The sequence below is a fragment of the Octopus bimaculoides genome, chromosome 17 (genome assembly GCF_001194135.2).
Source record: "Octopus bimaculoides isolate UCB-OBI-ISO-001 chromosome 17, ASM119413v2, whole genome shotgun sequence".
Classification (NCBI taxonomy): domain Eukaryota; kingdom Metazoa; phylum Mollusca; class Cephalopoda; order Octopoda; family Octopodidae; genus Octopus; species Octopus bimaculoides.
This window is the reverse complement of record NC_068997.1, coordinates 9,791,279-9,804,291: the sequence shown is the minus strand read 5'-3', so window position 1 is coordinate 9,804,291 and position 13,013 is coordinate 9,791,279. Positions and strand designations below refer to the sequence as shown.

General features: G+C 36.1%; 1 protein-coding gene across 1 annotated transcript in view; it reads right to left on the bottom strand.

Annotated features, from left to right (window-relative positions):
• LOC106884137 (alanyl-tRNA editing protein Aarsd1) overlaps positions 1-13,013 on the bottom strand; it is a 380,618-nt gene that overhangs the window by 236,855 nt on the left and 130,750 nt on the right. Inside the window, exon 3 of the mRNA XM_052974125.1 lies at positions 1,093-1,110. Coding sequence (XP_052830085.1) covers positions 1,093-1,110 — 18 coding nt within the window. The remainder of the gene's footprint in view (positions 1-1,092; positions 1,111-13,013) is intronic.

The following is a 13,013-nucleotide window of genomic DNA, read 5'->3' as shown; positions in this document are numbered from 1 at the left end:
TATATATATATATATATATATATATATATATATATATATATATATGTATATGTGCATGTGTGTGTATAATAGGTGTGTATATGTGTGTGTGTATATGTATACACACACACATATATGAATGTATGCCTATATACAAGAATGTTACATGTGATATGACAGGTAAACTTTTGATGTATACTTTTGCCATCATGGGTAACATCAGGAAATATGGCTCATATACAACAATAATTATAACTTAACTTTTATCAAATTTCTTGGTGCTTACACAGAATTATGAAATGAATACTAATTTTCAAAAGAAAAATGCCTATTACTTTAAAATAAAATTAAGTAAAACAAATTTCTCATTTGTAAATTTGCAATGAATGTACATTTTTACTTTTCTAAATATTATCAGCTTAATCGCAATCTATTCCAACAAAAGCCTAACTCTGCAAAATTTCATATTAAAAAATGTGTATTTTTTTTTCAGAATTAGCATTGTCTTCCACCATGTCTCATTAATGCACTCATCCTACTTCTCTTCTATTCATTTGTTCTGTATCTCAATTTTATTCTCTCTGCCAGCTTCTTTCTAAGTGTGAGTGGAGAAATCAAGAAACCAGCCAACCAGCATTCATATCAACTGTTATTAGACAGAAGATTAAACTTGGCTGTATGGTAAGAAGCTTGCTTCCCAACCACTTACTTCCAGGTTCAATCCCACTGTTATTTTTTTTTTTTCAACCTTAACCTGAAAATAATACATCAAAAAGATAGTGTGTGCGTTTAAGTGGTAAAAGGTGACCATCCCCCAAAAAAGTATGATAAACACAAGATGCAGTTTATGCCATTTGTTCCCTATGCACTTTTCACTATTGTGGTAATTTGCATCCTCTGCAGCGGGTGTTCATAGCACATTAGAATGCAGATCCACAGCGGTCCTTCAGGAGAACAACACACACACACACACACACACACACACACACACACACACACGTGCGCAAGTTTATATTCATTGGTTAGTAAAAAAATTTACTTTTAAAAATTAAATTTTATCTGGTGTTAATAATGTATGCATGCATGACAGTATCAAATTTCAAATGTACTTACTGTTCCTCTATCATCAGGCTGCAAAATTAGAATAAAAAAAAGAAAACGTGAGAAAATAAATAAGAAATTCATATTTAGGAGAAAAAATGAATTTTCATATTAATTGATATATCTGAAGCAAAAAAAATAAAATTGAAAATTACTATTTAGTTAAAAAAACATGCACGAAAAAAGAAATGAAATTTAAGATATTAATGAGAAAAAAAGAAAAGAATTACAGTATTTCTAACTGTAGGTTTGTCATTTTTTTCTTTTTTGTTAATTTTAAGAAATAATTCTAGGTAATTGTTCAAAATAATTTATTGTCAATTGAAGGCATTCAATTGCTTCTTGTTTTCTTATATTTTCTTTGCTTTTGGGGATTTCTTTCTTTAGGTCCTTAACCCATCTATAAGTACATGTATATAGAGAATAATTCAAAATGTCTTTTGTTTTTTTTTTTCAACCTTAACTTGAAAATAATAGAAACAAAATAGTTTTCCTCTGAGATTTCTTTTAAATGAAATTTGAGAAAGAATTAAAAATTAATTCCATTTAATTGTTCAAAATAATTCATTATAAATTGAAAGAAAATATCCCTATTTTAAACGAACATTGCTTCTTCAATTAATTTTATATTTTTTAATGTTAGATCCTATATGCTTTTCAATACCAATGCCTGAAATTTTGAGGGAGAGTCTAGTCAATTACATAGCCCCCAGAGCTCAACTTATTTCACTGACCCCAAAAAGAAAATGTAAAGCAAAGTCGACTTCTGCAGAATTTGAACTCAGAACATAAAGACGGATGAAATGTCATTAAGCATTCTGTCCGTGTGCTAATGATTCTGCCAGCTCACCATCCTCACAGGTACATGACCCCCACTCATGTATGCATGTATGTCACATGGTCAGGCCACTGGCAACTAAATCAAGAACCCTACCAAGCCTTTCATAAGGAAGGTGATTTTCATTGGAAACCCCACAGGATGAAAAACAAGACCTGTCAAAAAACAGAAGAACTTAGCGGGATCAACAGCTATTCAAAAGATGGGAGTGAGAGGTTCCTGGTCTTTGTTTAGACTTTTCCCAAGGAGAAGGGAAACTCAGATGTAACACCTATAATTTCCTTTGCATTCTTCTTTTGAGGTAAACACATACATTAAGATTTAAAAAGTGTGTCTTATATGCTGGAATATACAGTATATATTATGCTGTTCTATATCTTAGAGATGAGGAATTCCATACCTTATTTCTACAAAATTCTACCAGGACACCTGATGAAGGCTGGAGAGTAAATCAGCCAAAACGTGTTAACGGCAAACAAGATGAGGACACATATCCGTCCAATGTAAATAATGTACAGAATTCCTCATTTCTAAAATAAAAAGCAGTATTATCTAATCGGTACAGAGCCAGAATTAGACTTCAATGTGAATAAATAATAATAATAATAATAACAATAACGACAACAACAGCAGCAAAAAAATGCCTTAGGATTGAGAACCTAGTGTTGGGTTCAAAATTCCACCAGGACACCTGATGAAGGCTGGAGAGTAAATCAGCCGAAACATTGTGGTAACAACAAACAAGATGAGGACACATATCCGTCCAATGTAAATAACGTAAATAAAGGCTATATTATTATGTAAACCTACTGCTTCTTTACCTCCCTCTACTAACTACTTGTCACATTTAGCCTTCTACTTTAACCTTTAGCAAGCTGAAGGTGAATCATGTTTAAAGTGTAGCATTGCCTATGTGCAACGCTTTTCCAGGCACAGGCATATATATGTACTTCCATACTCATGACATCATAAATAACAGCATTGTAAAATAAATGAGCTAAACCCAGTATTTAATAAATACACTGGCATAACATACATTCCCTATGTCTGATATGCAATTGTTATGACATATCTATTGCCCAGCTACACTCTGATCACAGTTCCTTTATCAAAAGTAATATATAATATCAATAGTCAATATAACATGCATTCCCCCAACATATGATATAAATATATGTCTTATAATATAAAGCAGTTATGTTGAGACATACTTGCATCACAACATAGAAATTTTATCCAATATGCATTCACTGCTTATAATTCTTATGGTTAATATAAACGAGTTCCCATATAAAATATATTACAATTTTCTTGTACAAACATATACATATTTGCAATACACCTTTATAATATACATGTCAAATGTTTCCCATATTTATTGTGCAGTGCATCATATATTACTGAACATAATTTAGACTTTCTTTCATTCTTTCATTGAGTCTCTTTTTGTGAACATAATTGAAATGACATGTCCTTGATGGGGTTTTTTTTTTTGGTTTTTTTTACTCTAATATACAGTTTCATGCTTAATTCAGCAGATCTATTACCACATTTTTTGTGGAGGACCTATTTCTAATTAGATTTACTTCGTAATTCCTCATTCAGATTATTTCTTCTTCAAGTATATAATCACCACCACCACCACTACTACTACTACTACTACTACTACTACTACTACTACTACTACTACTACTACTACTACTACTACTACTACTACCAACAACAACAACAACAGCAAACACACAAAAAAATCTTAATGAAATCCAGCCACCCTGGGTTTCCTGGCTGGAATATTGATTTTCTCTTGATGTTTTTCAAGTTGCTTTCACCAGGTTTTTCCTGTGCTTCTTATTAATAAGAATATCTTTATTCTCTAAAGAGATCAAGTGCACTACTACGTGTTGGACATCATACCACACACACACACACACACACACACACATATATATCATCATCATTATCGTTTAACGTCCGCTTTCCATGCTAGCAGGGGTTGGACGATTTGACTGAGGACTGGTGAAACCGGATGGCAACACCAGGCTCCAATCTAATTTGGCAGAGTTTCTACAGCTGGATGCCCTTCCTAACGCCAACCACTCAGAGAGTGTAGTGGGTGCTTATATATATATATATATATAATTACAGTCAAGTTTATTACAGAAAACAAAGATAATAAACATGGTTGTATGTTTTCATCCCTAAAAGGAATTGAACTTGCAACCCACTTCATTAGTTCTGCATTATGTAAACAATTAGCAGAGTAGAAAAGAAAAGAATGAATGAATAAATGTATGTATGTATCATGTATGCATGCATAGATTGTTTGAAGTGGTGCACAGATTTTATCATCATCATTTAACATCTGTTGTCCATGCTGGCATGGGTTGAACGGTTTGACCAGAGCTGGCAAGCTAGAGCGCTATCAGGAGGTAGTCAGAATTTAGGATAAAATTTTATCCAAAATCCTCCTTTTTCTTAATGTGCATGTGTGTGTGTGTGTGGTCTGATCAATAAGTATCCGGACCATTGCCATAGTAACGTAGCTATAGCATACAGAGTGAAGCCGCTTGGCACAAATTGACCATGCTGTGCATGTGCACTAAGTTTTAACACTCTAGCTCACATCGGCTGTTTGCAGCAATGCTGGGAAGGAAGGTGTGTAATGTGTGATTGTCGCATTGACCATGACAGAGAAAGTTGAGCAGAGAATCTGCATCAAATTTGGCCAAAAGCTTGGTGATACCTGCTCAGAGGCCTGCACAATGTTTGCAAAAAGTTTTCCTCATTCTCAATACAATCAAGGAGATTTTGTGCAACTGAAACCCAAGTATATTTTTGGTCAGCTGAAAGCAATTTTAGCACAAACTTGGCAAACCCATGTCTCAAACCCAAATCTTCAGTGATAATGGACTAAACTGAGCCGTAACTAATCTGCACATCCTTTGATAACTCACGGCTGGTGATTCAATGATTTCCCTTTACAGCTGCATGCACATCTGCAAAGTTTTTCTCAGTTCTATTGGTTATAGGTCTCTCAGAACATTCATCAATATCAACTCTTTTCGGCCATCTTGGAAATGCCTGAACCACTCGTACACTTGTGTGCGGCTCATACACCCCTCTCCATACACTTTCTGCAACTTTGCTTTGGCCTCTGAGCAGGTATCACCATGACAACTTTCTCTGTCATGGTCAATGTGATGATCACACACTACACACTTTCCTTCCAAGCACTGCTGTAAACAGCTGAAGTAAGCTGGAACGTTAAAACTTAGTTCTTCATGCACAGCAGAGTTCAAGGTCAATCTTTGCCAAGCGGCTTCACTCTGTATGCTTTAGCTTCGTTACTATGGCAACTGTTTGGATACTTATTGACCAGACCTCATATATATATATATATATATCATCATCATCATCGTTTAACATCCGCTTCCATGCTAGCATGGGTTGGATGATTTGACTGAGGACTGGCAAACCGGATGGCTGCACCAGGCTCCAATCTAATCTGGTAGAGTTTCTACAGCTGGATGCCCTTCCTAACTCAACCAGTATTTAATTTATCATCCCTGAAAGGAAAAACGGCAAAGTTGACCTCAGCGAAATTTGAACTCAAAACGTAAGGACAGACGAAATACTTTGCAGCATTTTGCCTGTTGTGCAACCAACTGTGCCACCTTGTCACCTTAATTCATGTCATTAATGTTGACAAGTCAGTAGTTGGCTCCTCTGACACTAATAACGAATTCACATCGTTAGGTACTTAGCTGCTGATCAACTCAGATCATTTAGTCAACTAGAAGAGTCTTGTCTTCAAAAACGGTTACAACCATCAATTTACATCACACACATCACTGTATCATGCTGCTTTCTGATGGTATAAGTGTTTAAAATATTCAAGGTCACTGGTTAATTGTTCCAGTTTAAACATATTGATTTCACTTTATAAAGGTTGCGTGTTTCTGACAAAACTATAGGCCATCGTATTCATAAAAACATGTTGAAAGGCATGTACACCTATGGAGATGATATCAGTATATGTAGTCACATCATTGATGAACATAATAAAAATGCATATAAATTCATACTTCTAGTATAACACAGAATAATAACAAGCATACATTTTCAGCTAAATCTATCTGTATTCTGGATTATCAAATTAGCCTAACAAATTGCACTTTGATCCATTGCATTTAACTCCAGTTAAAGAAATCTCTGTGCCTACTAATAAACAATCATTATACTGCATAACGGGTCTGTTTGCCTATTTATGCAATGGCTTCCTCACTTCTCTGAAAGAAGAAGACCTCTAATTAATGCTCAATTCCCACTGTTGGATGAAACTGTAATGGCAATTTGGTGAACTTAGAAACAGCTCTTAACCCTTTTATTGCAGAATGTGTGTAAAGCAGCTTTATATATCAATCTATCTTTTGTTGAGGAATGTCATGTTTGAAACTAGTTTCTGAAATACATCAAGTTTACTTATGTGATGTGACTTAGAGAAAATAACTTCTATTTTTAGTAGAGATTTAACATCATAACTGGAATTTAATTTTACAGTGAAAGGCTTGAGGAGAAGGCTAAAATAGGTGTGCATATATAAACACACACACATGCACGTGCACACATATATAAATATATATATATATATATGGAAAGAAGAGGTGTATTCCCACGCAGAAAAAATATAAAACTTGTTTGGGGATTTGAAAATGCACCTGAATCTAAAAAAATGTGTAGCCATTTTTAAATAGATTTATTCACTTTTGACGATTTTTTGCTTACCATCATCATCATCATCATCGTTTAACATCCGCCTTCCATGCTAGCATGGATGGGATGATTTGACAGGAGCTAGCCAGGTAAACCCTGCACCAGACTTCTGTGACTGTTTTGGCAGAATTTTTACAGTTGGATGCCCTTCCTAATACCAATCACTCAGCAGAGTGGACTTTTACGTGACACAAGCACAAGCGAGGTCACTTCTGGCAAGGGTTTTACAGCTGGATGCGCTTCCAAATGCCAACCATTTTACAGTGTTGACTGAATGCTTTTTAAGTGGCACCTGCACTGACAGAGTCACCAAGTACCTTGCAAGGCAAAAAAAATCTTTTGAGAGGGGAGGGGGCATTGGAGGAGGTGATTTTGTGTCAGAGGATGAAAGGTTATAGTTAGGCAGAAACAGGTAGCTTGCTGCAGAGGAGGAACAAGGTTACTCAGCCGGTTGGGGGGGAGATCAGGAATGAAAACAAAAACAGGAAAGGAAATACATGGTTACCCAACCTGAGGGAAGAGCAGGAGAAGGAGAGAGAGAGTGGGGACAGCAGGATAGAGATGGTGAGATGGTGGCAAAGTGCCGGGTATACTAACAAGGGACAGGGATCAGAACATAAACGGAATGGTTGAGTAAAAGAAGAGAGAGATATAGATGGTGGCAAGTGCCAGGGCATACCCTTGAGGTTCGAATGTCATAATATAAGTGGCAGTATATTGTGAAAGAGAGTACGGAGGGGGAGTAGGACGTGAGTGGTGAAAACCTGGGTATATATAGAGGCGGTGCTACCAGATAGCAATAATACTGAGAAACAGGGCTGTGAGGATAGGATTGGGGAGTGAGAGCTAGGGACAGTGTATGAAGGAGGAAGTGTGGGGGAGAGATGTGTTAGATTAGTCTGTTGAGGTAGGGTGTGTGAAAAGTTTTCTTGTTATGTGTGGGTAGAACACACAAGTTGGGGGCTAGTGGATAGTAATGATACCAGTGAGACAGGATATGTGGGTGGAACACACAGGTCAGGGGCTAGCAGAGAGCAATGATACAGTTGTACAGGGCTGAGGGGACAGGATTGGGAGGTAAGCCTAATGCATGAAATGGAAATGTAAAGAAGAGAAGTGACGTAGAGCTGTAGTTTGGTTTGTTGTGGTAGGGTGTGTGAGAGGTTTTCTTGTTAAATGTGGGTGGGCCGCACAATGCTTCTAGAACTCAAGAACCTCATATTGCCAGACATCTCAGTCCATGGTAATTTCCTGTGTGAAGTCCAACATCCTGAGATCAGTCCTCACCACTTCGTCCCACATCTTCCTGGATCTCCCTCTTCCACGAATACCATCCACGTTCAGTGATCGGCATTACTTTATACAGCTATCGCCATTCATACGCATCACATCTCCAAACCAGCAGAGTCCTCTCTTTTGTATGCTACATTTGATTCCTCTTCTGCCCAACTTTTCTCTCAATACATTTGCATTTTGTCATACATGTACACTGATGTTGTACCTATTACATATTACCTTCATTTCTCTCCAGTCTGCATATGTCTTCTGCATTCAGAGCCCATGTCTCACTACCATGGAGTATAGCTGCTTGCACACAAGCATCACGCAGTCTACCTTTCACTCTGAGAGAGAGAGTCCTTTTGTTGTCAACAGAGGTAATAGCTCTCTGAACTATTACCTATTCTTATTCTAGAAACAATACTTTCAGAGCATCCTCCACCATTGCTAATTTGGTCACCTAGGTAACAGAAACTGTCTACAACATCAAGAGAGCCCCCTAGGCATTTGATAGAATCTAATTCTCGTGTGCTCTTAGTGCTTATTGTTCCTGCACACCTGTCACATAAAAAGATGACTTTATCTCTTAATCTACCTGTGATTCCATTGCACCTCTTATGTGTCCATAGTTTACACTGAGAGCAGCAAATGGAATTTCTTTCCAGATAAACAGTTTATGTTTACCCTATACTGTTAAGGAACAGAAAAACAGAACTAATGTCAACTTGAAATATTTGCTAACCCTTTGAAGAGCAGCAGACAGAGAACTTGTAGAGATGTATATCATTTGATATATATTTTCAGTCTTCTCTTCTGCTTTCTTAACTACTATCAATGTCTGTTGATGATCACTGCTCCTAACTTCCTGAATACTAGCATAACTTTATGCACTATACACACATTCAAACTAACATACACCTATGCATGCATGCACACACACACACACACACACACACACACACACACACAGGCATGCACACACACACATACTCAGACACGCATGCACATACATATACACACACACACACACACACACATAGTGAGAGGGAGTCAGAGAAAGTAGAAGAGAGAGAAAGAGAGAATATAGTTACTTCTGTAATACAGGGAAGTTGATTTCCTCTTTAAATTAACTGCAGTGAAAGATCATTCGTATCTGAATGTTGCTACACACTCCAAGAGACATGAACAGCATAAAGAATATTTTATGGTTTATGTCTCCAATTTAATTTGCGCAATATAAATTCTTCCGCTGGAAACTCTGATAAAGTCAGTCTATGCACACCACCATCCATCTACACTGCCATCCATCTACTCTGGCATCAATCTACACTATTATCAGTCAAAAACCACCGTCAATCTACATTGCCATCAGTCTACATCACCATTAGTCTCAGCTGCTAGAAATTTACACTGCCATCAATCTATACTGCCATCACTCTACTACACCACCATCAATAAGCACCACCTTCAATCTATTTTGTTATCAGTCTATACTTCCATCAATCTAAACCGCCATCAATCTACAATACTATCAAGCTGCATTACCATCAATCTACACCACTATCAATCTAAACACCCTCAATCTACACTTCCATCAATCTAAACAACCACCAATCTACACTTCCATCAATCTAAACCACTATTAATCTTCACTTCTATTAATCTAAACTTCCATCAATCTACACTTTCATTAATCTAAACAACCATCAATCTAAACCACCATCAATCTACACTTTCATCAATCTAAGCCACCATGAATCTACATTTCCACCAATCTACACTTCCATCAATCTACACTTCCATCAATTTACACCACCATCAATCTTCCAGCAATGAAAATGGGTGCAAAAAAATGGAATAAAATAAAAATGACATTTAATTTCAATGATAGAATCAGTGATGAGTATCGTACAGGAAGACGTAAGCTTGTGATACACTAGTTTCAATTCCCAGGTTTACCTTACTCACTGTGACACTTTGGGTAAGAGGCTACTCTTTAACACCACACCAACATTTTAATGCTCTTAAACTACGGTGTTGCATCCATTTTGTTCTGGAAACAAAAATTCTATAAATTTCATTTATAAAACATGGAAACTTTACATTTTAAAATATTCTTTTCTACTCTAAGAACAAAGCCCAAAATTTGGGTGGTGGAGGCAGTTGATTAGATTGACGTCAGTATGCAACTGGTACTTAATTTCACCAGGTGTGCTAACGTTTCTGCCAACTTGTCGCCTTTAGATTCTAAAATATTGTGTTTGAATGGTAGAACCTGTAGTGAATTTAGTGCCCAACAAGATATAATAGTTTGTTTTTGAATTCGGTTTGTAAGACTCTTGATGTGAACTCATATGTTGAAACACATTTTTTTAATCTTGGGAAGGTCATTACACTAATAGCTAACAAAGTAATCAATTAACTAGTTGGTTAAATAAACCGATAATAAAGAAGTGAAATTGAACCAGTGGACGTGTTTATTATTGACACAATGACCCTCCCGAGATACAACAAGAACCAACAGATTGCAGAGCATTCTTTCTTCTCTTCAGTAAATTTCTCCTCTTCCACATTATTTTTAAAATATTTTGAATATATAAACATAAGACTTTGTTATATCTTCATTACATCTTCAGAATATTTGAATATCCATTACTGCTGCTATGATAAATCTATTTGGTTAAGGCACTTAACTTGTTAGCACTAATGGGTATATAATACATGGCTGTTGTGATTTATCTGACTCTTGAGTTATATTTTGATACTTGTCTGCAATATTTATTAATGCTTGTTGGCAGCAATAGACAATACAGGGGAGATATCACTGTTTACACATGTCAGAAAGGCAAAATTACAGTGAGAAGGTGATGGTGTGTTGTAGCGGAAGCGGTATCATGTTTTAACCCAATCAGATCTGTTTCAACCTGTTCTCTATCTAATATAGAGAGATCTTTAACAAAGGCACACAAAGGCATTGAATTTGTAGGAGAGTAATGTGTGTGTGTGTGTGTGTGTGTGTGTGTGTGTGTGAATGTGTATATATACATGTATGTATGTATGTATAGATATATATCATCATCACCATCATTTAATGTCCATTTTCCATGCTGGCATGGGTTGGACAGTTTGATAGGAGCTGACCAGCTGAAGGACTGTTTAGGCTTCCTGTCATGGCATGGTTTCTACAGCTACATACCCTTCCTAATGCCAACCGCATACACACACACACACACACACAATTCTAGCATCCAGTTCAACCTCTTGCCCTGTGATATGTCCCAGTGGCGATATTGTCCAAACCCTCATCGTCACTGATATGTCCCATGATGATGACGTATTTCGCCATCTCTACAGGACTGGTCCAAATGGTGTACCTTCGCCAACAGACCTTACTGACTGTGACAGTCCACCATTTATTAGCAGTGGACCAGCCCACTTCTTGCCTGGGGGCATCAGCCACAACAACTAGTGAATACAGTCTTAAAAGATACTTAAACTTCTCCACTTGTCTCAGGGATGTTCCACTAACATGCAGAGAGACTGGGAAAATTTTATTTAAAGGACCAATGTCTCGGTCCTTTTCTCATCCCTGCCTTGCAGCATTCAGCAGTGAACCCATTCACTGAAAATCATCTTTGTATATTTGATAAGCATATCTTTAACATTTCTTTGGGGTCCATACAGATAGAATCATTACCCAGCTAAATAAAAGATGAGAAATGGCAGCTAGATCTTCCTTAAATTACATTCTACTGTCTTAAACATAAAAAAAGGGGACATGAAGAATGAAATCCTAGATTTCCTGCATATGGGAAAAAAGACAGGATAGTCATGACTGGAATGTCTTTTATCATAAGTCTACTCAATTAGAGCAGACCTGGGGCTACATAACTTATTTTCAAAGAGAAACTTTACTCAGTATCTTTGTGTCTAGACCAGGGGTTTTCAAACTTTTTGACTTGCAGACCCCTTTGTATTTCAGGCTTTACCTTAGGGACCCCCTTATAAACGCTTATGAAATTTATACATAAATATTTGCTTAAAATAACATATATTTTTACATTTATTTATTTAACAGTATTTAACAAATAGGTTTATTGTCAATTAAAAGATTTAGATTAAAAAACATATATAAAATCAAATTGCCCATAAAAAGTATTTGCTGTCCACGGACCCTCTGTCTTGTCCTTGCGGACCCCCTGTCTTGTCCTTGTGGACCCCCTGTGGTCCGCGGACCACAGTTTGAAAACCCCTGGTCTAGACCATTTAAGAAAAGATATATGCAATGACTGTTCCTTGCCAAAGCATTGTTATTTATGGCAATGCCCCAGCATGGCCACAATCTCTGGCTAAAACAACAAGTAGAAATGTTCTTTTGAGAGATTATTGTGTCAGCTGTTAAAATATTAGCAAAGTTGGATCCATATTTAACAGAAAGAAATTTGCTCAAAAATAAGAGAGAAAAACAAAGGCAGAAAATAAAGCCGACACACAGACTGATGAACAGAAGCAAAGGTCAGATGAGTTTTTGAGTTGTGAGTGAAAAGAAAAACAATATTATTATGTAGATAGAAGAAGTAAACTGATATTGAATTTGTTTACTTAATGTCCAAAAACTGACTTTATTTTATTTACTAACAAGGTTATCCTGACATTTATCTGTCAAAACTCGAATTTTTGTTTGATTGATTTTGGAGGGTTTTCCTCCTCTAACTCCATGTAAATATTTGAAGAAATAAAATTGACAAGGTATGTTAGCTTGCTTCTCCATTAATAATAACAGCAGCAAGCAACTTAATATGATGAAAATGAAAAAAAAAAAAAAAAAATTATTTTAAGCAAATGACAGTAAGCCCCTATCATAACAGTAATTCTAAATACAAGAAAATAGGGGGGTTTTTTTGTTGTTGTTTTTTGTTTTTTTTTTTCAGAATAAAAACAAGCCCAGATACTTATAACAAAATAATAGAAAAATAAAAGATGGATGGGTTTTTTTTTACATAAAATATTTCTAAAATAAAACAATAAAAGAAACATAATAAGT